General features: G+C 45.7%; 1 protein-coding gene across 1 annotated transcript; it reads right to left on the bottom strand.

Annotated features, from left to right (window-relative positions):
- Window positions 1-142: 142 nt before the first annotated feature.
- gfm1 (G elongation factor, mitochondrial 1) lies at window positions 143-9,390 on the bottom strand. Its single transcript, XM_012838424.3, has 18 exons — window positions 8,956-9,390; window positions 8,585-8,737; window positions 8,334-8,466; window positions 7,970-8,174; window positions 7,258-7,374; window positions 6,522-6,672; window positions 5,820-5,974; window positions 5,557-5,641; window positions 5,287-5,424; window positions 4,625-4,726; window positions 4,434-4,490; window positions 4,199-4,336; window positions 3,570-3,652; window positions 3,175-3,337; window positions 2,579-2,723; window positions 2,018-2,178; window positions 1,133-1,186; window positions 143-877 (listed from the first exon to the last, which is right to left on the bottom strand). Exons 1-18 carry the CDS (start codon window positions 9,028-9,030, stop codon window positions 746-748), a joined length of 2,247 nt encoding a protein of 748 aa, XP_012693878.2. The 5' UTR covers window positions 9,031-9,390; the 3' UTR covers window positions 143-745.
- Between the last annotated feature and the right edge of the window lie 17,876 nt (window positions 9,391-27,266).

Genomic DNA, 27,266 nt, shown 5'->3' with positions numbered 1-27,266 from the left:
TTATTTTTACACTGGCAATTGCTAAGTTACAATTAACATTTAATTTATGTAAACCATCTCCATTTAGGCTCAAAGATGCAATCGCACTCAGTGCTTGAGAGAGAGTCAGTGCTGACAGTAATGTACTAGGACACACAAAACGTAATGTAATTAAAACAGTCTTTAATTACACTTGCTTTATCATCAACATCCGCTGTACACAGTACAAAAGCAATCCACTGTACAAGCCCACGTCCACCCCTCTGTCCAGGTGTAATCCCGTCCAGAGGGGAGCAGCAGCCATACAGGTCTGATAGAGGAAAGTCTAAAAATTTATAAATTACTCTGTGGGTGAAAAAGGACAGGGAGAAACATAGGAGACGGGAGGAAGAAAAATCATCTCTGTGTGTAGTGATGAAGTTTTGACTTCAAGCTCATCTGGTATGAGCTTTGCTTTTTGATCAGCGGGGCCGTCTCTGATACCCATGCTGTTAACTACTGATGACCTGGGACAAGGGATGACGGCAGGGTAGGTGCAGATATGAATGAAGAGAAAACATGTATTATCTTAACTCACACATCTTAACTCAATAGCCCCATCCTCACTGTCCTTGTTATATAAAATGAAAAACTGAAGTTGAATCCGTCACTGGCAACTGAGGCCCTTCAACGAGACAGCTATGCCAAATGTTTCTTTGAGAGCACTGTTTGTGTGTGTGTGTGTGTGTGTGTGTGTGTGTGTGAGTGTGTGTATTTGGCCTCAGGCTCAGTTTTTCCATTTGCCTTTCTTGGCAGGAAGTTGTCCTGTTGCCTCCAGATGTTTGTTGATGAGCTCTTCTTGGACGACTGGCAGACAGGGCTGGTATCTGCTGTAGTCCATAGTGTACTCTCCTTTCCCCTGGAGACCAGAGAGTGAAGTGGAGGAGAAGAAAGAAAGCATAAGAGAGAAAAAGAGATGTCAGTCCCAAAGAGAGAAGAGAGAGAGAGAAGAGCAAGGGGAGGAGGCGGACAGAGAAAGAGGAGAAAATAATGTGTTGTCAGTCTCAAAATGGAAGCTAACTCAATAATGGGAATGTTAGAGTTTAACTGCATCAAACATATTGCTCAGAGACATCTTTGTTCGGCGTGCTGGCTGTGGTGCAGGGGAGTTTACCTCTGTGCCGGACCGCAGCTCTGTGGAGTAGCCGAACATGTCATTCAGGGGAATCTGGAATCAAAGAGGATTATTCAGGTCAGGGTGTTCAGATCTGTACTCGGTTAAGGGTCATATATTTAGTTTGAGACTGCAGTTCTGTTTTCAAGCACTGGTGTACCATGTTGTTATTCTTGCATGAATTTGTGAGGTGGATGAAGTAAACAGAGAGACTACCACCATGCAACTAGTGTGTATATACATTTATAAAACAATTGGGTTCTATTGAATTATTTAGCTGTTTCTGATTGGACGAGAGACGTTCCATGAGTTGGAATATCCCAGGACATCCCAACTCGGACTTTTCACAGCTAATAATAAATCACTCCGCGATGAAACATTCTATAGCACGTTGATACAATTAAGCGATAACCGTTAATTCAAAGTTCTTATAATTCCAAAAGACGTTGACAATGGAACTATTTTTTTGTTGTGGAGAAACAATGGTGAAATAAACATTTTTTAATCAATAACTTCGTGTTTAAATGTTAATTGGTTGACTATAAAATTGTTTTATAAAAGCAATATAGTACTCGTGCGAGTGGGGTAGGTAAGGGATATTCCCACGGGTGTTGTTGCCTGCGCCACTCGGCCTCCGGCCTCGTGGCTACGGCCGAACACCACCCGTGGGAATATCCCTTACCTACCCCACTCGCACTCGTACTATATTGCTTAAGTATAAAATATTCACACACACATATACACTGTTCACTGTTCCTCCATGTTCATAACTTCCTACTTCACTGAGGTGCCTGATGGCCGTTATATAGCTGTAAGCCGCACGCGAGCACATTTGGTCTGTTCTAGTCTTGTCTGTTCTTTTTCTAGTTCTGTAGCCCGACTTACATCGGCATAGAGAGTGAAGTAGTCTTCCAATCCATCCTGTCCTGTGATGACACCATGGCGACGGTTGACCCCGGCAATGACTGGCCCCTGGAACTCATTGGGTGCCACGATCTCCACAGACATGATCGGCTCCAGAATCACCACGTTAGCATCGTCCATAGCTGCGATGAGGGAAATAATTAATATTCATAAAGTATAAAGAGTATAATGATAATTGTGTGATCACATTCTAAAATAGTCTTAGGGTGAGATGTCAGGTCTAGCATTGAACTACACTGCTTGTAAGCGTAGCAAAAATGTATGTTAAGCCACATCCACTAAATCTTTCCCTATTTATACAATATATATAGACCAAATACTCAAGGGGTCCTGCGAACCATCTTCCCAAGGGATATGGACCCCAAGTGGGTTTCCTAGTTTATTAAATAAGACAACTTCTAGTGGACATGTCAGCTATTCAAAGCAGTGAGGGTTTGGCACCCTGTAGGCCCGGGTTTAAGTCCGGGTCGGGTTGACCACGCTCTCCCTTCGCTACAGAGGGTAAACAAGTCCGATCATCACCTTGCTTGAGAGCACCTTCCCCAGCACGGATGAAGGAGATTTCATTGGAGTCGACCATGTGATTGGCTCCGTCTTCCAACACGAACCTCACACCAGAGATCTTATGTGCCGTCAGAGGGCCTTTCTCACATGCGTCCCTGAAGCCCTGGAGAAGGACAGAGGGAAAGGAAAATATTAGCACTTAAAAGTTTCCATTAGGTACTTTACTGGCGGCCACTGTTTTGTCAGACACCCAGTGAGGTCTGAACCAGGGTGGCTTTTGATTCTATTTGTGGCGTCGTCCTAAATACTCAGACGACAGCATAGAGAACAGGCTAGAGAGGCAGAGCCACGATAAGATGACTACGAGACAGTTACATGGCCAGTGACAGAAAACATATGTAGGTTACTGTTTTTACAGATTAGGATGAGTCCAGTTAGACTTGGAAATGAACCTTTGTGTAAATGGCCAGAAACTTCTAAGATCAGATCAGATTAGACAGATCTAAGACATAAAGGACATTACTTGTTACAGTTTCAGAATGGTATGAGTATCAAATCAGTGTAATCCCAGAACGCTACAATTTGTTCAGTGATGGCTCCACACATTGCCTTACCTTCTCCACAGACGGCACAAACTGCTTAGGGACGTTGGTTCCAATGGTGCGGTCCTCAAACTCCAGTTTGGTGTTGTGCTCTGGGTCCAGCGGCTCCAGAACTCCAACAACTTTACCGTACTGACCCGAGCCTCCTGACTGTTTCTTGTGCGTGAACTCAAACCTGCAGGTGAATGTACACAGGTGTATCAGTACAGGGGCAGATTCGCTACGAGCAGCTTTGATGACAAAGGGCATATGACTGATGCTATAAATGTCCTACCTAATTTCCCTCGGGATTAATAAAGTATCCATCTATCTATCTATCTATAAATCACTCTGAGTCCAGTATGATACTATATTTTTCATTTTTTTTCCTTCTTCAATTTTTCATTTGTCAAAATAAAACAACTTACGGCACAGATCCAGTGACGCTCTCTCTGAAGGCCACTTTGGGTTTGCCCATCACACACGGACAACCATACTCTCTCTCCATTCTCTGTGTACACACACACACACACACACACACACACACACACACACACACACAGTGATTAAAGTGAGGCTAAGCACTAGAACACACAAAATATTTCCATATCCAGTTGTCTCGCTAAGATGGAAATCTTGTACAGAATGGAAAGTGGAAAAGACACAAAAAAGGGATGGGTTTGGACAGAACATATCTATAATGGCATGTCATTGTTAAAGGGAATATGTTGCATGTTACCACATTTGTTTACTCGCAGGAGTACATGCATTAATATCCCCAAAAAATTCAGTCATGTTCAGACCTCTCAAAATGTGGAATGGTTTTTGTTGTTTTTTCAAAAATGCACACTTTTCTGACTTGCATGGGAGCTGAGGGTTCTGGTACCAGAACACAGTGCTGTGTAGGGGAACTAAGGGGGTTCTTGTACCACAATGCAATGCAGTGTAGGGGAACTAAGGTGGTCTGGTACCAGAACACAGTGCTGTGTGGGGGAACTAAGGGGGTTCTGGTACCAGAACACAGTGCTGTGTGGGGGGAACTAAGGTGGTCTGGTACCTGTGAGTAGATCTCCAGGTGGAGCTCTCCCATGCCAGAGATGATGGTCTCCTTGTTCTCCGTGTCATAGTGCACCCTGAAGGTGGGGTCCTCACGCGTGAAGCGGTTGATGCCTTTTGAGAACTTGTCCATGTCATTCTAAATGTCAAAGAACAGGCAGCAGATACAATAAGCCAAAATGTCTTTGTGTGTGTGTGCCTGTACTATGTGTTCTCAACAGGCCCCCAGTACTTGCCTTGACGGCGGGTTTCATGGACATTGAGATCACAGCGTCGGGGACGTGAATAGACTCCTACAGGCCAAAACAGGAGAAGAGGAAACACAGATTATTTAAAACATTTCCATATCGATCATTCACGCACCATCCTTTCTAATACAATAGATCAATGCCCACAACTTCACTTTACACAGAAAAACCATGCGTACCATGGATAGGTTGGCACTAGTGCGGGCAGTGAAGGTGTCTCCACTGGCACAGTCGATCCCGAACAGGGCACAGATATCGCCAGCATACACCTCATCCACATCCTGCATTTCAGAGGAGAAGAAATACACACATAAAAACAATTTAGTGCAGTCCCATGAAACTATCACTCATTGTCCAACTACACCTTAAAGAGCACCCTAAAGCTTAATTTATGCTACTCCGAGCCCTCTCCGAGCAAACCTCGTACGGGAAGTTAGAAAAATTAGTAGGTGCACGACAGCCTCTCCGAGGTGCTCGGAGAGGGTTCGGAGAGAGCGGTTAAAATCGGAGAGGCGTTCCCTGTGTCCGACTCCGTGAAATTGGAGTAGCATAAATTTCGCTTAACGCCTAGCACAACAGTTTCAAAAGGCACCTTTCCCAGGGTTTATGATGTGGTCAGAAGCCATTAAAGCACTCAGTAGGCATCTCGACCCTCAAGAGTAAAACTCTTCACAGAAACAGAACAGAAACTGTTAAAAACTGGACCTGGGCCTATACACCTCAGGCCAATTGTCATGGAAATGATTACACCTTGAAAGCCCAAGGAAAAGCTTCCCTGCGGGCCTCCCTGTTGAGAAGAAAACTGCCTTGAAGTGCGTCATCCACACTCTTCTGCACTCACCTCCAACTGGTCAGCGTGCAGCCGTACAAGCCTCTGAACCCTGACCTTCTTGTTGGTGCGTGTGTTGTAGATGTACTCGGTTTTCTTCAGGCAGCCTTGGTACACACGCATGTAGGTCAACTGACCAAAACGCCCGGCCTACCACACCGTAGGAGAAGAGCAGGAAGAGGAAGAGTTAAGGACACAGTGGTGCAATGTGTGTTCAGTTTGGACCTGTGTTAATTCTCCTTCGCCTTGTGTGCAAACCTGTATGGACCTGTGCAAACTCACCTCCAACTTGAAGGCCAGGCCCACAAATGGCTTGGATGCATCTCGGGTAGGGTCCATCCGCAGTTTAGTGCCTTCAATTGAATCCCTTGTTGGAAGAAAAAAAAAATTGGACTTAAGACATAAACACTGCAAAAATCTTCCGTCTTAACGGAAAACACTTGTCAGAAGGCTACGTAGGCTTCTGTAGGTGCCTATTTACAGAGCGACCCGTGACGTGACATGACATTGTGTGCTCCTTCCTGTGTTTCTGTAGCTGAACTCACTCTGAGTTGAGGATGGCGTAGTTGTTGACCTCGGTGGGGTTGGGCATGTACTCCAGCACGGCATCCAGGAGAGGCTGGACTCCTTTATTCTTCAGGGCGCTGCCCACCAGCACTGGGGAGAAGTTGCGCTGGATAGTGGCCCTACGCACGGCAGCCTGGAGAGAGAGGAGTGAGAGAGGAGTGGAGAGAGAGAGAGGAGTGGAGAGAGTGGAGAGAGAGAGGAGTGGAGAGAGAGGAGAGAGTGGAGAGAGAGGAGACAGTGGAGAGAGTGAAAGAGGAGTGGAGAGAGAGAGGAGTGGAGAGAGGGACGTTACATGCTGCTGCAGCTAGACGTGGATAAGTGTTCATGCGTCAATGGTGCAAAAACAATGATGTCAAAACTCTGTTTCAGCCAAATAGATACCACATTACATTATATTGAAATAATAATTACACCACAGGACATTTCACGTTGTCAAGTATTCCGCTATATGTAGGCTTGGCTAGAAATTTGGCTTTAAGTCCATAGATATGATCACACCTCAGGGATCTTTCCCCACATTCATTTCCACCAAGAAACACAGAGGGTCTTAATGTTGGCAAATATATCAATGCATTCAAAGGAACACTTATAGACTGTCTGGCACAAAATGTACAATGTCATGCAACAGATCGTTTTATAATACAGCTACACCAACAGGCAAAAGGAGTGTGAAATAAGACCTTCAGGTCACCAACGGTGGGGATCTTCTCTTCTAGAAACATCTCTCCCAGGGTCTCGTCCGCGTTGGCCACACACTCCACCAGCTCCTGCCTGCGGTCGGCAGCCTCGGCGCGCATCTCAGCTGGGATCTCATCATAACGCATACTCTGACTAGAAAATGAGACATGGGTACACATGGTAAAGGTGTCTCGTATTTTTACACTGTATGTTGTCAACCCCTTTCATAACACAATGTGGAGTTTCATAACCTTAACACTGTTATAATGTGGAGTTTCATAACAAGCACAGTGATATGGTTGCCTTATCCACTGCATGTACTAATCATTACATGAATTCTACCTACCCATTGCAGAAACTCAACCAAAACACGTGATTTGAGTGTATTACTGACATCATTCTTTCTCCATTTATCTATTTTGTAAGATCTACATTTGTTATAGTCCATTAGTCTGTATTGACACCACTCTCAAACTATTTAGTGATTGCTACCCATTTTGTCAGGGCTACAGATTTGAGTGTATTATTGATATACCCCTTTCTTTAATTTATATATATTATATACATTATTTTTATTATAAATAATATTAATATTATATATAATTAACATCACCCTTTTTTTAATTTATATATTTCGTAAAAGCTACATATGTCATAGCCCATTGGCTTGCATTATTGACAACACTCTCAATCAATTCAGTGATGGCTACACATTTCATCACCACACACGCTGCTCACCCAAATGGCCCTTCAAAGTAGATACTGCGCTCCTCGATGAGGTCCACAAGGCCCCTCAGATTGCCCTCCAGGCCAATGGGGATGTTCACAAAGGCAGCGTTGTGGTTAAGCTTGGTCCTGAGTGACAAAAGGAGAGTACGTTCAGTGGGTAAAGTAGGTACAGTGTGTAGATTTCCTTTCACGTCATACAACATAAAATACCACAGGTACAGTATGTGGATTTTCATGTCATAACATAAAATACCTCAGGACTAACAGCAAATATGTCACTCTTAAAGCGTTGTGAAGACACAATGTAAATAACATTTTCGTTTGAACTTTCATTAAACAACCTGCAGTACACTGAATGCGAGCACACACCAAGGGAGTTCTTGAGAATAATGCACTTCTGCTCCAGATGTCTGAAGTACATGCAGTAGGCTGCCTATGAGCTAAATAGGGTGATGCTATCTACGTACAATCTGCGACACCTTGAACTTGCCCAGAATACCCTGCCACTAAATACAGTGATGATAGTGCTGGAGTGCATAGATGCATATGGATTTCATCAAAGCTGTACTGTAAGCCACTTTGGATAAAAATGTCTGCTAAATTAGCACATGTATGATGAACAAGTGTATGATGAACACGTGTATGATGAGCACATGTATGATGAGCATGTGTATGATGAACACATGTATGATGAGCACATATACTGAGGGCATCAGTTCACCTGAGCTGCTGCAGGGCTCGGTTTGGGTTGGATCCCATGCGGTCCAGCTTGTTGATGAAGGTGAGGAAGGGCACGTTGTAGCGCTTCATCTGCCTGTTGACTGTCATGCTCTGACACTGCACCCCTCCCACCGCACACAGAACCAGGACCGCTCCGTCCAGCACCCGCAAGGAGCGCTCAACCTCAATGGTGAAGTCAACGTGACCTATACAGGGGGGATACATGTAGAAGGAACATTACAATATGAGATGAAGGTATGAGGGAAGACGGCGAGATGAACGAAAAGATGACCAGGGCTTTGATGACAACCAACGTGTAAGGTAATGATGCATTTTTCTCCCATAGAGTTTGGCTTCCAACCTACCGGGAGTATCAATGATGTTGATGTTGTAATCGTTCCACATGGTGTATGTGGCGGCCGACTGAATGGTGATTCCCCTCTGTCTCTCCAACTCCATGGAGTCCATGACAGCCCCGACCCCGTCCTTGCCCTTCACCTGAAGGATAACACAGGGCATCAGGATCACGTAGTGTTGATATTATTAAACACCAGGTGAATGTACCTCTTCACCCAGCAGATGAATGAATGAACTGAATAAACACTATACGTTTTACCTCGTGCATTTCAGCTATCCGTCCGGTGTAGTATAATATTCGCTCGGTAAGAGTGGTCTTCCCCGAGTCAATATGTGCAGAGATGCCAATATTGCGTATTCTCTCGTTGGGAATGAGGCCAGAGGAACATGACCGACAACTATTTAATAGAACCTGTCAGAAACCGCAACAGTACACAAATGTGTAAAAGCAATAGTATTACAGACACTATTACAGATGACAACTACTGAATATTATGCTATTAGAAAGTTAATATAGCCAGCTAGCTAGCCAGTATTACAGTCAGCCAGTTCACCAAGTAACGTTAACGTTGTTAGCAGACTAGCTGGCTGATAACACTGGCAAAAAAAGACAAATTGTTGTAACGTTACCTGTTTCACAGTTAATGTTCCGGGCTTCTTTAAATGCCGTTGAGATAAGGTTAAACCTGCTTTTAGGACTCTCATTTTGGCTATTAAACCAGGGCAGATTGGGCCACCTTTACACAACCGTGAATGGATGTCAGCCTGTGAAAGTCACGCCGGTTCAATTGTGAAACCCTTGTTCCTGGACTACGACAAGCTGTGAGGGACATCCGAGTAAGTGGGATCATTAAACTCGGCGCCCCCAGTGGATGGGTGGAGAAGCAGACCCCTTTGCAACAGCTAAGATTATTTGAATCACGTGTCTGTAACAGCGGAATATTGTCTGAGATTATTGATATCATAAAATAGAACAGGGCCGGTCTTTCCTACAGGCGACATAGGCGGTTGCCTAGGGCGCCTCTCAGAGGCAGAGCTTTTTGCGCCCCCTTCTATATCTCCAACTAATATTTTGACATTAAATAAATAAATCTAACATACGGGTAAAATGAGTCAAAAATCGAAAAAGGAAGGGGTAGGGGTAGGCTACGTACCTCCTTGGTGTTGTCAGAACATGCTAGCACATTGAGGCGTATGGTTAGTGTGTGTGTGTGTACAAGCAACTTCGACGAAAGAAATAATGATAGCCATCCATTTGCACAATATATTTCTAATTTAAGAAAAAAATAAAGGAAGGAGAAGAGAAACATGCCAAGGAGAAAGGTAAATCCTTAAATCATGTTCTTATCCAAGAATGAATCACAGATAAGAAAACTTTCATAAACGCCAGAATTGCCCTCATCATTAAAAGCCTTCTTACTCCCTGTCACATAGTTCTTTAAGGATTTTACAGAGGCGGGTATATGAAAAATGATATGTCCATTTATTACACAAAAAAGACATTAAAATTAAAATATTGAGGGCCAGCCTGTCATAAATTACACCAGGGGCGCAAGGATAGAGCCAATAGCTAGTGCAACAACACTACAAATATCGTACTCGTTGCATAGCACACCCATTAAATTACTTTGCAGTTTCACAGGCAAAATGTGATGACCAGAGAGTTACTGATTGAAGTCAAACACGATGGACGAATTCCAGGTGTACAGTGTAGAAAAATAGCATGGTTCTAATACAGTGGTGTGGTGAACATGGAGCAGTTTTGCAAAAACAAGCGACATGTAAGATCAGGCAGAGAGGTCTACGTGCAGAGATGAATGTCAGGTCAAACAGAGAGGCCTGTTTTCTAAAACAATGACAGTGCAGTTTTCACAGATTCAGGCTTTCAGGGATAGCCAAATATGAATTAGAGCAGGGGTTTTCAACTGGTTTTGTCCCAGGGACCACCATTCTGACAAGAAAGTAATTTGCGGCCCACTGATGTGCCTGCATGCGCGTGCGTGTTTGTAACCGCCGCTGCCACGCCCCCTCCCCCTGCACAGATATTCTGCCTATAACACTTAAATATGTGAAATTATCAGGGTACATCGCTAGCCGCTGCCACGCCCCCTCCCCCTGCACAGATATTCTGCCTATAAGACGATATTTTCACGATATTCAAGAGTAATCTGGAAATGTGTTGAAATATCAAAGCGAATTTATAAAAATAAAAAAATTCAATGGTGAACTGATCAACATAGGCTCATGTCGCGGACCCCCTGCAATGCCGCCGCGGACCACCAGGGGGCCACGGACCCCCTGTTGAAAACCCCTGAATTAGAGGGTTTATGCATAGGGGATGCTGAATTAGTCAAGGGCAGGCAGAAGTTCCTAAAACAATTGTAAACAGAGATTTGACACATAACCGGGAATGTTGAAAACATCAATAAGGACACATCTGCTCATTATAAGTCGTCATTATTTTGAAAGGTGCTTCGGCAATTAATGAGAAGAACATTCTGATTGGTTAAACTTGGATAAATGTATAGGTTTGAGCAAAATATTCTGATTGGCTCAACTTTTATGTTTTTAGTTTTTGATTGGAAAAGCATAGTGACAGAAAATGTCGTATAAGAAGTTAAGTGCACTGATTTTTGACAGAAATGCTCCATGGACCACCACTCCAATTGGATGAAAGTCTGTACGATAGAATAAACTTCAGTTCATCGCATTCAGTCATCTGACTCTCATTGTTAACTCATTATCAACTCTAAGCTTAGAAGAGATTGTTTCGCTACAACAACAGTGCAAAGGTTGACCCTGTAAAGATATTTTCATATCAATAAACTGTTCATTCATTAATCATTAATCTAACTCCTCGTGTGCCATGCCATTATAATAAATAAGATCTCACAATTTGGAACACCCTGTTCTCGGAAAGACTCACACAGGAAAGGAGAATGCACACTCAGGTTTGAGCTTATTTACATCAGTATATACAGTATATATATATTTATACATTTAAATATTAAGCATAGGTGAACACTGAGCGCGTTTATATACAGGTATACATCAATATTCAGAACACTGAATTAATTTCCAAATCTGATTTTTCCAAATTATTGGTCTATTTTTATGAAGTAGTTAGGAAGCAACTCATGTCGTTTCCATATTCTATTTACGGCATAAACTCTTGAATATGAGGTAGCCTATTGTGATATTTAGATCATGTTCTGACTTAAATAAATACCACCTGGTATACGCAGTGTCTGGGAGTTCTATTGAGTGCTTTTTTTATTCCTCAGGCCGTGCATGGAACAATCTGCTGCCCGGCTTATGGCAGTGCTAAACATTACATCTCCATTCAACAAAAAATGTCAACATATATGTAAAAACCTCCTGTTAAGACATAACCGTACAATCTTATGTGACAATAGTGACAGGTAACACAGTGTGGGCTAGAAGTTTTTAGTTTTCATATCTTTTTATAAATGCAAGGGCACAAAAATGTCCCCTTGCATTTTTTAACCATGTGAACAAATTTATAGAAACAAATGACTTGAATAATCAATTAAAACTAAAATGATTTACATCAAAATGTCCCCTTGCATTTCCACCGGTGTCCTGAGATACTGTAAAGGTAACAATAATCAACATTGTAAGGGTGAACTTAGGTAAACAATACCTGATAAAAGAAGTAAACTGTTTTCACAGCAGCATGTTAATTACAGCAATATAAGGTGAGTAGACTTCAACCTGAGTAGACTTCACATAAAATTTTTTTTCCCCAATAGGGCAGTGATCAGCCTACACCTTTTACAATCAATTATAAGTCGATGACTTGCCTTGACTTAATGATACGACTATACCTCGTGTGTGGACAAGGCTCATGGTGTTTTGGTTCGCATACAGATCCATGGTGGGGCTCCTGTTCCCCTGGTTCCCATTTTCCAGTGGCCTGATCATCATCGCTGATCTCAGGCTGCTGTGTGTTTGTCGTCTCGGGTGTCGAGAAGGTGCCGTCGGTTGCGCCTGAACCTCTGTCCATCGCTGGTTGTGACGGGGTAGCTTTGTGGAGTCTCTGCGGGTTGGATGACTGTTGCTGGTTTCCACCTACCATCTCCCTGCTGGAAGCGGATGGGCATTCATCCATTCAAGCTGTGAATTTGATTCCAGCGGGCAGTGTTGACAGGGGCCTATCAGACCTGTTGTGGTGCTGTTGCTGGCGCTGCTGGCATTTCTCTCTCCTTGCTCGCACTGCCTCCTGGGGGGTTACCGGAGGTCGTAGCTGTAGTGCTGTTGTGGGTAGGATGGAGTGCAGTCTGCAGCTCATCAGGAGTTTGGCTGGAGATTTGAGGCCATCGACTGGTGTGTTCCTGTACTCCAGCAGGCCGAGGTAGTGATCTTTCTTCTCTGGCCTTTGTGAGGATCCGCTTTGCCGTCAGAACGGTCTTTTCAGCCAGACCGTTGCTCTGGGGATAATGTGGGCTCGATGTGACGTAACTTAAACCCCAGGACTAGGGAAACTGTTTGAATTCATTATGTCTCTTGCTCTGTGTTTGCTTTTCTCCACCCCAAAGTGTCCTGTATGTATGCGATGAAGCATGTCTGCTCTGAGCTTGTGTGGAATGATTATATTCTCACCCCTTAGGAGGATCCATCAGCCTCTGTGATTTCATCATGGTGGTTCCAGTATTCACTGATTCATGGGTGACTCGTCTACGGCCAGCCTGACCGAATTACCTGTTTGAGGGTGGACAGCTGCTCGTCCTGAGCTGTGGCGGCCTTGATGTCCTCTAGCCTGTCTGCACTCACCAGAGCTGCGCTGATGTCTGTACCTGGGTCTCCATAGCCTCAGATAGTGAACTGTCCGTGTCATTCATGGATTTTCTTGACAGCGTGTCGGCCACAGGGATCTCTTGGCCTGGTCTGTGGATAAGGGTTATGCTGTATTTCTGCAGTGCGAGTATTATGTGCCGTAGACGCGGTGGTGCTAGGGCTAGGGGCTTGCGGAGTATTGTCTCCAGTGGCTTGTGGTGTGATTCCATGTCGTCCATAGAGGTATTTGTGGAATCTCGTACACCCCGTATAGGACTGCATAAAGCTCCTTTTCTATTTTGGCGTAGTTCTGCTCTGTGCTGTTAAGCAGCTTGGATGCGTATGCAACTGGTCTGCCTTCTTGCATGATAGTTGTCCCCAAGCCATTTTTCTACACGTCAACCTGGAGCGTCACTTCCTTTTCAGGAATCGAGATAGGCTAGCACTGGCCTATCCAGCTGTGATAGTCTCTTTCATCTGCTGAAACGCTCTCTCGTGTGCTGTGTCCCATTTGAACTCTGTTTCTTGTCTTAACAGGAGTCTGAGTGGTGAACTCACCTTGGCCAGATTGGTAGCATGTGTTGCTGTAATTGTTCATATTTTTCCCACTGTGTGCTTTGTGAGGAGCTATGTGTTGGGCTGTATTGGTAGCTGGATGTTTAGTCTTAAAACGTGTGGAAATATCCGAAGGTACTTTGTAAAATATTTCTAACCATAACTGTGATAACAAACTGCATCATATCAGAAAACAATTGTATTTGACAGAGACAAGGCAACGTTTTAAGCATTTTAATTATTAAACGGATATGTCAATGACGATTGTTAGACCTAATTAGCTGTAGTTTCTTTAATCATGGGGCTAGAGACATTATTTTTTACCTGTATTCATGAAGTTACATTTTTAGTGTCATACTTACTATTCGGACATTGATTGACATTGATTGATGTAATGTTAGAAAATGGATTTTCTTTTTTTGCGACATTGTGCACAAGTTGTCATTGACTTCAAAGCCTACATTGCCTACTATGAAAGCCTACAGCACTGCAACATCTGTCGACCACAAACTTTTCTGTTGAGTGACATAGTCCTCGTAACACTCCTCCTCTTTGTCAACTAGTTCCTGTTTTCGTCTCTGTCGTAGTAGGTTAAACAGTAAGCTCCAGACAACGACACCTCAGTCTGGCAGTTACTGATCGGGTTTGACACACTTTGATCGGGTTTGGTGACGTGTGGGTTTGTGCTTGCGTGGAAGACTGCTACAACTATACATCTGCCTTCTGCTCTTTCGCCTTCTACCTTTGTCATTTTGCCTTCCAAAAGTTTGAAATTTAGGCAGTGAAAAGTTAAGAAAGTCATCTGCCAGGCTGGGAAGCTATATCTGTTACCTTGTGCTTCTTGCTTGCAGTTGGAATATTGATTTGGAGTTCGCCAGTGCTGTACTGGTACTCAGCTCAGGACTCAAAGAAGCTTGGTTTGTGGGTGCGTGACTGATTTCAAGATGGCCCCTCTAAGATGCACTCAAAAGTGCCTCTGGCTGGTGCCGGCTGTTCTTGTACTGTGCTGGTTTTGGATTCAGGACTGGAGAGTTGACTCGAGTAGGCTCAAGAGTGTTGTGCTCAAGAGTGAAACAGTTCAGCCGCAGTGGAGGAACGCCACAAACAGCGAGGCACTCAGGTAGGATCTAGTCAAGTGTGAACAAGATCATAGTGATGAAGATATGGAGGTGATTATGTAACCCTGCCCAATGCAAATGCAAAATGATGTCATACTGCTGACTTTAAGAAAGTAGATTTTTTAAGAATTACTCTCATTCTGTGGCTGCCAACCTCAGCTTGTTTGAACTTTTACCTCCACTATGTGTGTGTGTGTGTGTGACTCTGTGAGAAAGAGTGAGTGAGAGAGAGAGATTTTGCCAAAATAATACAAATATTCCAGAATTCAGGACTGCCGTAGACTGGCAGCAAGATATGTAGCAGCCAGTCTGTAGCAGTAGCATATGAACCCCCTGTCCCACATGGCTAATATTTAATGTTTACTAATTCATAATTCACTTGTTATATGTTTATATCCTATTATACTTCCCTACCTTCTATAGCCCCTCTTGTTTCGCAGGCCCTTTGTACTGTTACTGCTCATTGTTTGCTGTTATATTGTGGCTCATCAGTGTATATCACGTGTTTGTGTGTTTACTAATGTTTACTGTGCATGTCATTTTGTATATCACGTGTTTGTGTGTGTGTTTTGTCCCTGACAGGAGGAATTTGAAATGCAGCCTCTCTGAGTGGTGCGATGCAGAGACGCTATTTGCAGTGACACAGCACAATGCTCCTCTTGGCTCCGTGCTTCGGTTCGATTGGTACAGGTCCACCTCACACACTGTCAACGCACACAGCTATTCGCTTTTTGTGAAGGTAAACTTGCACGCACTCAACATTATTTCCCTCTTGAAGGATTAGCATCTTTTCAAAATTCCCAAGATTTTGAGGAGTAAGTATTTTTCATGAGTCATTCCACAATTACACTGTACAGATTGCATTCGATTAGATTACAATAACTGCCATTTCTTATGGTCGCTTGAGTTCATTATTACATCATCAAATATGACCAACATTCTAATCCCATATTTGTGATCGTATTCTACAAAGGGTTAAGTTTGAATCTTACTTGTGTTTTGTGAAAGAGTATGAAAGAATATTGTAACAAATCACGGAAACGTGGAATCTTTGTTATGGGAGTCACGTGAGACCGCGGAACGAGATGGACGTGTGAAAAAGCTGCTCTGCACAAACCCCCGAAATTAATCTGAATATATGCGTCAACTGACCCCATAATAGTGTTTAATAGTATTTAATAGATGCGGGAATACTACTACACGTGAATTAAACGTTTAGTAAAAGTTAAAACAAGATAACTATGAGTGTAACTTCGAAACTGAGGGCTGCTAAGCAAGGCGTGAGCCATGCTAACACAGGGAGTGGAGTCAAGGACTCAATTGGGGCTGAGACCGGGCCAAAGGAGTCGAAAACCGTTACTGCCATGACACCGCCTGGGTTTGCTGAATTACAGGCAGCACTTGAGAAAGCGATGGATGAGATGGCCCGGTTCAGTGGCACCTTAACAACCTTGCAAGCTGATGTTACAAATGTCAAGACTACTCAAGGTAAAATGAAAACGGATGTTGTATCTATTTTTCAACGACTGAATGAGGCTGAAGGTCGTGTTTCTGTATTGGAAGACGAAAATGAAGGTCTGAAGCAGCTAGCTCAAACAAGTGCTAAAGAGTGCTCAGAGCTCCGTGGGATGATAACCGACATGGCCAACAGAGAGAGGCGCCACAATGTACGAATCTTTGGACTGAAAGAAAATAAAGAAAGTCCGTCAAAACTTCGTGAGCGTGTGATGTCCTTTTTCTCTGAGGCCTTGGAAGTGGATTTAACAGACTCTGAGCTACAAATGGTACACCGAGCCTCATCCAAAATACCAACTGGAAATATGCCGCCTCGCCCAGTCATTATCCGCTTTCAGAATCTTTTGGAGAAGGAACGTGTTTGGGCAGCAGCGAAGGCAAAGGCTCGGGTAGGTGATGGAATTCATTGGAACGATTCTAACATCTCTGTATTTCCTGACATGACCAAGGAGGTCGCTGATAAAAGAAAGCAGTTTACCGAAGTCATGAAGAAATTGCACGAGCTGAATGTTCGTTTCACATTGGCATTCCCGGCCGTTCTTCGTTTTACGTGGAAGGGAGAAAGGGTGAGCTTTACGGAACCCAGCGGAGCTTTGGAGTTGCTTTGCTAAGCGGGACTGCAGTCAGGGAAGGACGGCTCCGATTAAACCTAAGATGGAGTTGCAGGAGTGAGCGCGTCACTTTTGAATATGTTTCTATGGAGTTGTATCTGCTATGGGATATTGAGCTGAAGACAAAGGACAGAACAGGGATTTATTTTACTTCTGGCATGGACTTGGGTCTTGGATTCTATTTTCTTTTTTGGTCTAAAGGCAGCGCATATGGTGTGCTCAACGGTAGCCTTGGCTACAAAGACCAATGTGAGTATTAGGCTCGGTACATATAGCCCAATTTTGTTTTCATTTAGCTTATTTTCATTTGTTTTTCTGCTCGTGTTCGTATGGTTATAGGCCTAACAGCAGCAGTTTGACATGAGAATGTGATGGCTTGCCAATGATAATGTCTGGGCAAAATTTGAGTTGTATTAAGAGTGGTAGTATTTTGCAAATGTTTACTGCAGGGGTGACATATCAAGATAGGGGGTTGGGCAGAGTCTGGAGGCATCTGGTTGTTGCGCCTTACGGACCATGTGTGGGTGGGGATATTTCTTTGCAAAAGGAAGTTTTGAGGGATTGGGGTGGAGGGTCTTGGGGGTTGTTTTAAGTGTTAAGTGTTTTAAGTTTTGTTTTAAGTGTAGGATTAGGTTTTATGTAGCATGCACAGCACAGAAAGCAGATGGGCATTCTCCTCTTGTATGGTTACACATGCATCTAAATGATGTTAGCATTACCTAATGGCTAAAGTTATAAAGATCATTACATGGAATATCAATGGTTCCCAGAATCCTGTAAAAAGAAAGAAGTGGTTAAGCTATCTGAAAACCCATCAAACAGATATTGCTTTAATTCAGGAGACTCATATGGAGGGTAAAGAAGCAGATAAACTCAAACGAGACTGGGTAGGGCAGGTATTTCATAACTCGTACAGTAGTAAGAAAAATGGAGTGGCAATACTGGTGCACAAGAGGTTAAACTTAGTGATGCTCAATCAGAAAAAAGATGATGAGGGCAGGATGATTTGTATTCACGCTGCCATTGATGGTGTAAAGATTAATATCTGTAATGTTTATGCCCCAAACAGGGATGATAGCAACTTTTTTCACATGGTTAATAAGACCTTGGGAGAACTTGATGATGCTCAGACAGTTATAGGAGGTGACTTTAATCAGGTACAAGATGCTCATCTAGATCGAACAACTTATCATAAAACAGTGCCAAAAGATAGATTGGCTATACAGCTGATTATGAAGGACCATGGTCTGGTAGACATATGGAGGTTGGTCAATCCCAGAGAAAAAGAATACACCTTCTTTTCACATGTGCATAAATCGCACTCAAGGATTGACTATTTTCTAGTTTCAAGAAAATCGACTGAGATGGTAGGTGATTGTAAGATTGGAGCTATAGCTCTGTCTGACCATGCTCCAGTAGAGTTGATTGTAAAGCTGAAGTCAAGTAGGTCTACTGGAAACAGATGGAGACTAAATGCCTCTCTTCTCCAGGACCCCACATTTAAGACGTCTTTGGACATCTACCTTAGGGACTTTTTTTATCTAAATGTGGGGTCAACAAAGAGGATTGCAAGTGTGTGGGAAGCCTCAAAGGCATATATCAGGGGATATCTCATCTCGCAGTCCAGTTATAGGAAGAAAATGGCCAATTTAAAGATTAAAGATCTAGAATCTCAGATTAAGAATAAGGAAACTGAATTGGCACAATGTTATAGTGAACATAGATTTAAAGAAGTCTGTAATTTGAAATATCAGCTTAATGAGATTTTTAATAAGAAAGCAGAGTATGCCCTTTTCAGGTTAAAGACCAACTTTTATGAAAGTGGAGAGAAAGCTGGCAAGCTGTTAGCCACACAATTGAAGCGAAAGGATGCTAGCCTCTTAATTCCAGCCATCAATAATGATAAAGGGGAGGTGTTAACGGACAATGTGGAAATTAATAGGATATTTAAGGATTTCTATGAGAACTTATACAGATCAGAAATGTCTGTAGATCAAGCTAAATATGCAGATTTCTTTTCTAAAATAGATATTCCCGAGGTGTCCCAAACACAAGTAAACATGTTAGATGCACCTGTAGATGAATCTGAGGTTAGAGCAGCTATCTTGACAATGAAATCTCTACTATACTATAAGGTCAACATTGACCTGCTGGCACCTATTCTAACGAAGGTTTACACAGAAGCACTGGAGGTGGGGCTACTGCCCCCTACTTTCAATGATGCAGTAATAACTATATTACTGAAAAAGGAAAAGGACCCATATGAACCAAGTAGCTACAGGCCAATTAGCTTAGAAAACGTGGACTGTAAGATATTGTCTAAGGTGTTAGCAATGAGACTTGAGAAAGTTTTGCCAAAAATCATCAATGAGGACCAGGTTGGTTTCATTAAAGGCAGATCATCTGCTGATAACCTTAGACGCCTATTACATCTTATGTGGATAAATCACAAAAAGGAGGCTCCTATTGCTGCTTTTTCCCTTGACGCCATGAAAGCATTTGATAGGGTAGAGTGGGGGTATTTGATATATACTTTACAGGCCTTTGGCTTTGGGGAAGGATTTATCAAATGGGTAAAGGTTCTGTATTCTGCACCACGGGCAGCTGTTCTCACTAATGGTACCACGTCACCCTTCTTTCATTTAGGACGGGGGACTAGGCAGGGTGACCCTTTATCTCCCCTACTGTTTACCTTGTTTGTAGAACCACTGGCAGTGGCTATAAGAGACGATTTAAATATTAAAGGTGTGATGGCGGGAGGTCAAATGCATAAGATGTTTCTGTATGCAGATGACATATTATTGATATTGTCAGATCCAGCTTCTTCTATTCCAGGTGTTATGGATATTATTGAGAGTTTCTCAAAAATGTCAGGTTACAAAATCAACTGGCAAAAATCAGAAGTAATGCCTGTCTCTGTTGGTTGTTCAATTGCAGATATTGGGGCATTTCCATTTACTTGGATACCATCAGGAATGAAATATCTGGGCATTAGATTAACCACAGACTTCCAGACGCTTGTACAAATTAACATGGATCCAGTCCTTCAAAATATCAAGACCAACTTTGCCAAGTGGAAAATGATAAATTTATCTCTATGGGGCAAAATAAATACAGTTAAAATGATGGTCTCTTCAAAGATTAACTATATATCTATGATGATTCCTTTGACTATTCCTGAATCGTTGATCAAACAATACAATGATATAGTTAGGGATTACCTATGGGATGGGAAGAAGCCCAGGATCAGTTTGAATAAGTTGTTTACTACAAGGGACAGAGGTGGACTGGCTTTGCCAAATATAGAGCTGTATAATATCTCCTTTGAACTGGTCAGATTGTGTGAACACTGGTCGGAGAGGGACTCGACATTGGGGTGGCTGGAAATTGAGAAGTCGCTGACCTTCCCATTTAGTTATATAGATGCTTTGTCTCAAAAACTAGCAAATGCCCACCTAGTTAATCCTATTCTTCAGCATTCAAGGGATGTCTGGAACAAAATCCACAAATTGCTTCGTATGTCTCAATACAAACAGAGTTATTCATCCATTTGGGAAAACCCTGCGGTTAAGATAGGGAAGAAGACAGTCTTCTGGAGAACATGGCATACTAAGGGAATTGCCACCATCAGAGATATATTTGAGGAGGGAATATTGTATTCATTTCAAGGGCTAAAAGAAAAATATAATCTAAATGATAAAGGGGACTTTTGGAAATATCTTCAGTTACGCAGTTGTGTATTATCTACAGGTTGTAATACAGCACAAGTTGAAAGTGTCCTGCAGAATTTCTTGAAGCTTCCCAAGATGGTGCAGTCATCTTCTGTTTTCTATAAAATGGCTGCTAATGCTCTGTATGGTGAAAGTGAAAATCTGAGGATTATATGGCAAAAGGATTTAGGCATTGAAATGGAACAAGAGGTTTGGGAGAATATTGTGCATAACATGGGTTGGCCAGTGAGAGATATAAAGACCAAATTTATACACTATAAAATAATTCATAAATATTACTGGACTCCAGTTAGACTTAAGAGGCTTGGTTTAATTCAAAGTAACGAGTGCTGGAAATGTAAGAGCTCCATGGGTACTTTTCTGCATCTCATGTGGGACTGTCCACTGGTCTCCCCTTTTTGGGCTCGAGTGATTGGGACTATGGAAGAGTGGCTGGAGCAGCCCTTGCCAAGTTCACCTCGTTTATTCCTACTTGGCGATAAAACGGTGCTAACAGCTGGACTTTCAAAGGCACAGTTGGGGCTAGCTCTCGCGGGCTCCCTTAACGCAGCCAAAGTTATTCTAAGGAAATGGAGGATTACAAGTGCGCCATGTTATAAGGACTGGATTGAGCTCATGACGAGTACAGCCTCTTATGAACTAATGCTGGCCAAGGTGGGAGACTCTGTGTCAAAGTTCTCTGCTATGTGGGATAGTTTCCTGACATATATTAAGGATGGGGGATAAGTAGGAATGATGTTAAGATAGACCTAATGTACTGTATATCATGGTATGTGTCATGGGAGGAGGAGGTATTGTGATCTGTATCGCTGTGCTGCTGTGTTGTGTTTGTGTGATTGTCTGTTTTAGTTTTTTTGTGTTTGTTTTTGTTTTGTGTTTGTGCTTTGTAACAATGTCCTTGTGTGATATGGTATTTGGAGAAAACATGGATACTTATGTCATTGTTATGTTGCATTGTGTGTCAAAATAAAATAAAAAAATGTGAATTATAAAAAGAATCTTTGTTATGGCTTATTTATTAAACACTAAACACAACACACTGACAAAATGGCACGGGCTTTATGCCCTGGTGCAAGTAACCACGATCAGACTGTGCTACAGTCACACACCTGCACAACCTCTGTCCCAACACATAACAACAACAGGTACTTAGAACCATAAGGACCATCGTTAGGGAACATGCGCTAGTGCATCACATAGGGTATAACACATACAGTACAACAGTGTGCGCCCGCCGCACGGCATTATGGGGCGACTATGTCGGCACGTTACACAGCCCCCACTAAGACTGGTTGGTGTCCTCATCAACCCAAGTCCTTACAACAAAGTCCTTCAAATGTGCCGGCAATCTGTGCTGTCGAGGTGTGCGCCCTGCGGGCGTGACAGTCGGCACAACAGCCAGCGCAGCCTCCGGAGCTGGCACCAGTGTTGGCGCGGGGCCCACTGTTTCACAGTCTATCTCAGCTCCAGCCGGTGCCAACGACCGGTACGGGGCCAGCCAATCGCGACGGAGGGTCACAACCTTCCGCCGCCCTAACACCCGCACCCGGTACACCACATCAGACAGTCTTTCCAGTACAGTACACGGTGCTACCCACTGATTAGAAAGTTTAGGTGAAATACCTTTTTTTCTTTCAGGGCAGAATACCCACACCTTGTCACCGGCGTGGAACTCTTGCCCACAGCAGCGTGTGTCGTAAGCCCGCTTCTGTCGAACTCCGGCAGCGCACATTGCCCGTCTGGCCATTTCATGCACTTCTCGCATCCTCTCACACAACCGCCTGTAGAATTCCATCCCAGATTTTCCATCAATCTCTGGCTCCGGGGGTGAGCCAAACACTAGGTAAATGGGTGTGCGCAGCTCTCGTCCAAACATTAGGGCTGCGGGGGTGCACTTAGTCGAGTCCTGCACTGCTGTCCGGTATGCCCAGAGGACCATGGGCAGGTGGCAGTCCCAGTCCTGCTGTCGACGACTGGTTAGAATGGCCAGCTGAACGGCGAGTGTCCGGTTGAACCGCTCCACCAGCCCATCACTTTGTGGGTGGAGCGGCGTCGTCCGGGTCTTCTTGATACCCAGCCGTTTGCAGACTTCACTGAATACCTCCGCTTCGAAGTTCCGCCCCTGGTCACTGTGGAGCTCTTCCGGTGCCCCGAAACGGCAGAACATCTCAGTCACTAATTTCCCTGCCGTTGTAGAGGCAGTCTGATCAGGTACCGCGTATGCCTCGGGCCACTTTGTGAAGTAATCCATGGCCACGATCACATAGCGGTTTCCGAGGTCGGTGAGAGGAAATGGACCGAGCACGTCCACTGCTACCCGCTCCATGGGTGCTCCCACTGCATACTGCTGTAGCGGGGCATGGGAACGTTGTGTCGGTCCTTTCTTGGCTGTGCAGGCGTCGCAGCAGTGAACAAAGAGCTGCACATCCCGTCGGCATCCAGGCCAGTAGAAACGGCCTCGTAAGCGGTGAAGTGTTTTTGATATGCCAAAGTGGGCAGCCCCCACTGCACCGTGCACAAGCTCCAACACGCGGGCTCGTAAGCAAACTGGGACCACCAGCTGGAGGACATCATGACGGCTGTCAGGAGCCCGCCAGCGTCGATGCAGCAGCCCGTTGTGTGAGGTAAAGCAAGGCCACTGCGAGTACAAAGCCTTGGTCTCAGGGTCAAGTGCAGAGACGTCAGTCCATGGTGGGCGTTGCCCCGCACTTACCCATGACAACACCCTGGCGAGGACCGGGTCTTTGGCTTGTGCTTCCTGCAGCTCCTCCGCTGCAAACGTGTCCCTCTGGCTGTCCCCCGGTGACGCAGCCTGCGCGGCTGAGCCTTTGGCCGTGACTCTGCAGACCTGCGTAGCGGCATCCACATCCCCTCCGTCGACCCGGCCGGGCTGGGGTGCGCTGATCTCTGCCGCCTCTCCGTCGACCGGGCTGGGCTGAGGTGCGCTGCTGGGCTGATGTGCGCTGCTGGGCTGATGTGTGCTGCTCTCTGCCGCCTCTCCGTCGACCGGGCCGGGCTGAGGTGCGCTGCTGGGCTGATGTGTGCTGCTGGGCTGAGGTGCGCTGCTGGGCTGATGTGTGCTGCTGGGCTGAGGTGTGCTGGTGTCTGCCGCCTCTCCGTCAACCGGGCCGGGCTGGCCCGCGCTGGGCTGGCCCACGCTGCTCGCTGTCGTGTTGCCGTCGGATGGACCAACTTGGAGCCGACAGACCATGTGAGGCTCTGGCATGGCGGCAGCTGGACTCTTTGCCTCGGTGCGCTGACAGTAGCAACACTGCTCCGCTACACAGGGGCGCCTGGACAAGGCGTCTGCGTTGCCAAGCAACTGGCCAGCTCGGTGGCGAATTTCAAAATCATAATCTTGAAGAGTCTCCATCCACCGAGCCAGCTGGCCCTCAGGCTCCTTGAAACTCAGCAGCCAGGTGAGTGAAGCGTGATCTGTTCTGAGTAGGAACCGCTTGCCGTACAGATAAGTACAGAAGTGGCGGATGCCCAGCACCACTGCTAACAGTTCACGTCGGGTGACACAGTAATTTCGCTCTGCCCGACTGAGTGAATGGCTGAAGTATGCTATTACCTGTTCCCCCTGTTCTCCATCCCGCGCCGATCCCAACGTCACTGGCATCCGTATCCAGAACGAACGGTAGCTGGGGGTTGGGAAACGCCAGGACTGGGGCCTCGGACAGTGCTTTCCGAAGTTGGTGGAACGCGTCATTGCAGCTCTGTGTCCACAGAAACGGCTGGCCCTTGTGTGTCAGCTGGTGCATTGGGCTGGCAACCGTAGCGAAATCCTGGATAAACCGTCGATAATAAGATGCCAGACCCAGAAAACTCCTGAGTTCTGCCACATCACGAGGAGCAGGCCAGCTTTTTACCGTGTCCACTTTAGCTGGGTCAGTGGCCACTCCCACTGCCCCCACAACATGGCCCTGAAACCCAGTCTGTCTCCTCAACAGGTTGCATTTCTTTGGGTGCAATTTTAATCCCGCCCCGCGGATAGCATTGAACACCTTCCCCAAACTCTCCACAGCCCCTGAAAAGCTGGTTGCATGACATAAAATGTCGTCCAGATACACTATGCAGCAACTGCGTGGCATGCCCGCCAGAACTCTTTCCATCAAGCGTTCAAAAGTTGCGGGTCCATTACACAGTCCAAATGGTAGCACTTTGAATTGCCACAACCCCTGCCCGATAGTAAATGCAGTCTTTGGTCGGGCTTCAGGGGCTAGTTCTATTTGCCAGTACCCGCTACGTAAATCCAGCGAACTAAACCAGCTGGAGCCAGAGATGCTATCAAGCGCATCATCAATACGGGGAAGGGGGTATGAGTCTTTTCTCGTTACCTGATTGAGGTGCCTGTAGTCCACGCAGAACCGCCATGAAGAGTCTTTTTTTGTGACGAGGACTGCTGGTGCTGCTCACGGGCTGTTGCTGGGTTCAATCACCCCCGCCTCTGCCATTTCCTTGACCTTCTGTTCTGCTACAGCTCTCTTGGCGAACGGCAGTCGGCGGGGACGCAGTCGAATTGGGCGGGCATCTCCGGTGTCGATTTCATGTTGCACCAAACTCGTGCGGGTACAATCTTCATCCCTAGCAGCGAAAATGTCGGCATACCTGTCGAGTAGGTCTCGTACCTGGCTGCACTGACGTTCATCCAGCCCTTCGCAGCTGCGCAAACACATCTCCTGTAGGGCTTGTTTCGTCTCGGCGGAGGGTGGTGTGCCTCGACTCGGTGACGGCTGGCTGTGATGTGGGCTCGAGGTCGGGGGCGCTGGGGGTGTGGTTTGAGTGTCCGGGAGAACACGCTGGACGTGAGGCGATGTTTGTTTCTGTCTTCGTCTTCGACGGCGCCTCCGTGCAGGAGTACTCGCTCTGTGCTCCTGAACTAGAGGCGCGGCTTGTGTTGGCGATGTCGCGAATCCTTGCCGAGTCTGACAAGCATTCCCCGTTGCCTGTAGAGACACAGTGTCCGCTCCCAGGTGAAGCTGTGTCTGGGAAACATCCACCATGGCTCCCCATTTCTCCAGCAAATCCAAACCCAGGATACACTCGTCCTGAATGTTCGCCAACCAGAACTGGTGGTGGGTTGTCACCTGGTTAATCCTCACACGCACCACTTTCCTTCCGTTCAGGTCAGCACGCTCGCCAGTAACGGTGGTGATGCGCAGTTTCGTCGCTTCCCAGCCTGGGGGTCTCGCTGTCAATTTGCCAGGGAGTATGCCAGGTCGCACTAGTGAAATGGTGGAGCCCGTATCGATAAGTGCGCGACACGGAGCTCCATCCAACACACAGTCCACATACAGTCCTCTGGTTTGACCCAGTCGCCCCAGTTGCAGGTGGTCATGAATCAAGGAGGTGGTCGATATTGAAGGTGACATCCCTCCCGCCGTGTCACCCTCCTCTAGTTTAAATGTGCACGGGGCGCCGGAGCCGGGCAGTTCCTGGATACATGTCCAGGTTCTCCACACCTGTAGCAGCCTTCGTTCCTTGTGGCCCTCTTCGGCCCTCGCCAGCTGCGTTGAGGGGGGTTAGCTGATGCTTGTCGTGTCAGCTCCAACTCTTCTTCATCCTCGCTCATCTCCACCTGGCGTATGCGGTGCCTGGTTTCCGTTGCACATAAGATGTGCTCAACCCGCTCTGCCTCATCCAGGGCCGACACCAGCGAACGAGGAGTGCTCAGGCGAATGTGCTCTCTCAATCGCTCCGGCTGGACACCTCGCACAAACGCCTGTAGCGCCAGCTCGTCTTGTTGGCTTTGGTTGAACGTTGGGTAACCTCGCCGTGCATACAGTCGGAGGTCTACCGCAAACGCTCCCAGGCTTTCCACGTCACCTCTGCGCCTGGAGGCGAGTTGATCTCGAGCGCCATCGGTGAACACTCTCCGTCCGTATCTGCGTTGTAGGGCGGCTTCGATGGCGGTCCAACTTGCATGTTCTTCGGGGGGCAGGTCGACCAGTACCTGTAGGGCCTTCCCCTCCAGTGCCAGCGCCACCTTTTCCTCCGCCGACCAGCCGTTCAAGTTTGCCGCCAGCCGCACTTGGACTAGGTATGTCTCTAGTGGGTTCTCGCCATTATAGCGGGGCAGCTTGGTGTTGGTCCGACGGGGTGCCTCTGCTATCGTGGGTCGCTGCTCTGGGTCGGTTGAGAGGGCGGGTCGTAGCGGATGCAGCGGCCAGCTGTACACTCCCGGTTCTCCAGATTGTGGCCCTTCTAGGGGCGGGGGGCGTGGTTCTTCGCCTAGAAAGCGCGGCATGCTTGCTCCGTCCGGTCTCCCAAGCGAGTGGTCCTGAGCGTTAGTTCTCTGGACCAAATCGCCGTTGAAGAGGCGTCTTGGGATGAAGGTCCTCTGAACTTCATCAGGGTGCTTTCCCGTGAATAAAGGGGTAGCCCTAATCCCACTTCTGACACCAATGTAACAAATCACGGAAACGTGGAATCTTTGTTATGGCTTATTTATTAAACACTAAACACAACACACTGACAAAATGGCACGGGCTTTATGCCCTGGTGCAAGTAACCACGATCAGACTGTGCTACAGTCACACACCTGCACAACCTCTGTCCCAACACATAACAACAACAGGTACTTAGAACCATAAGGACCATCGTTAGGGAAC

Source organism: Clupea harengus, chromosome 9 (genome assembly GCF_900700415.2).
Source record: "Clupea harengus chromosome 9, Ch_v2.0.2, whole genome shotgun sequence".
NCBI classification, from domain to species: Eukaryota; Metazoa; Chordata; class Actinopteri; order Clupeiformes; family Clupeidae; genus Clupea; species Clupea harengus.
Note: the sequence above shows the minus strand (reverse complement) of the source record. Positions and strands in the feature narration are given on the sequence as shown.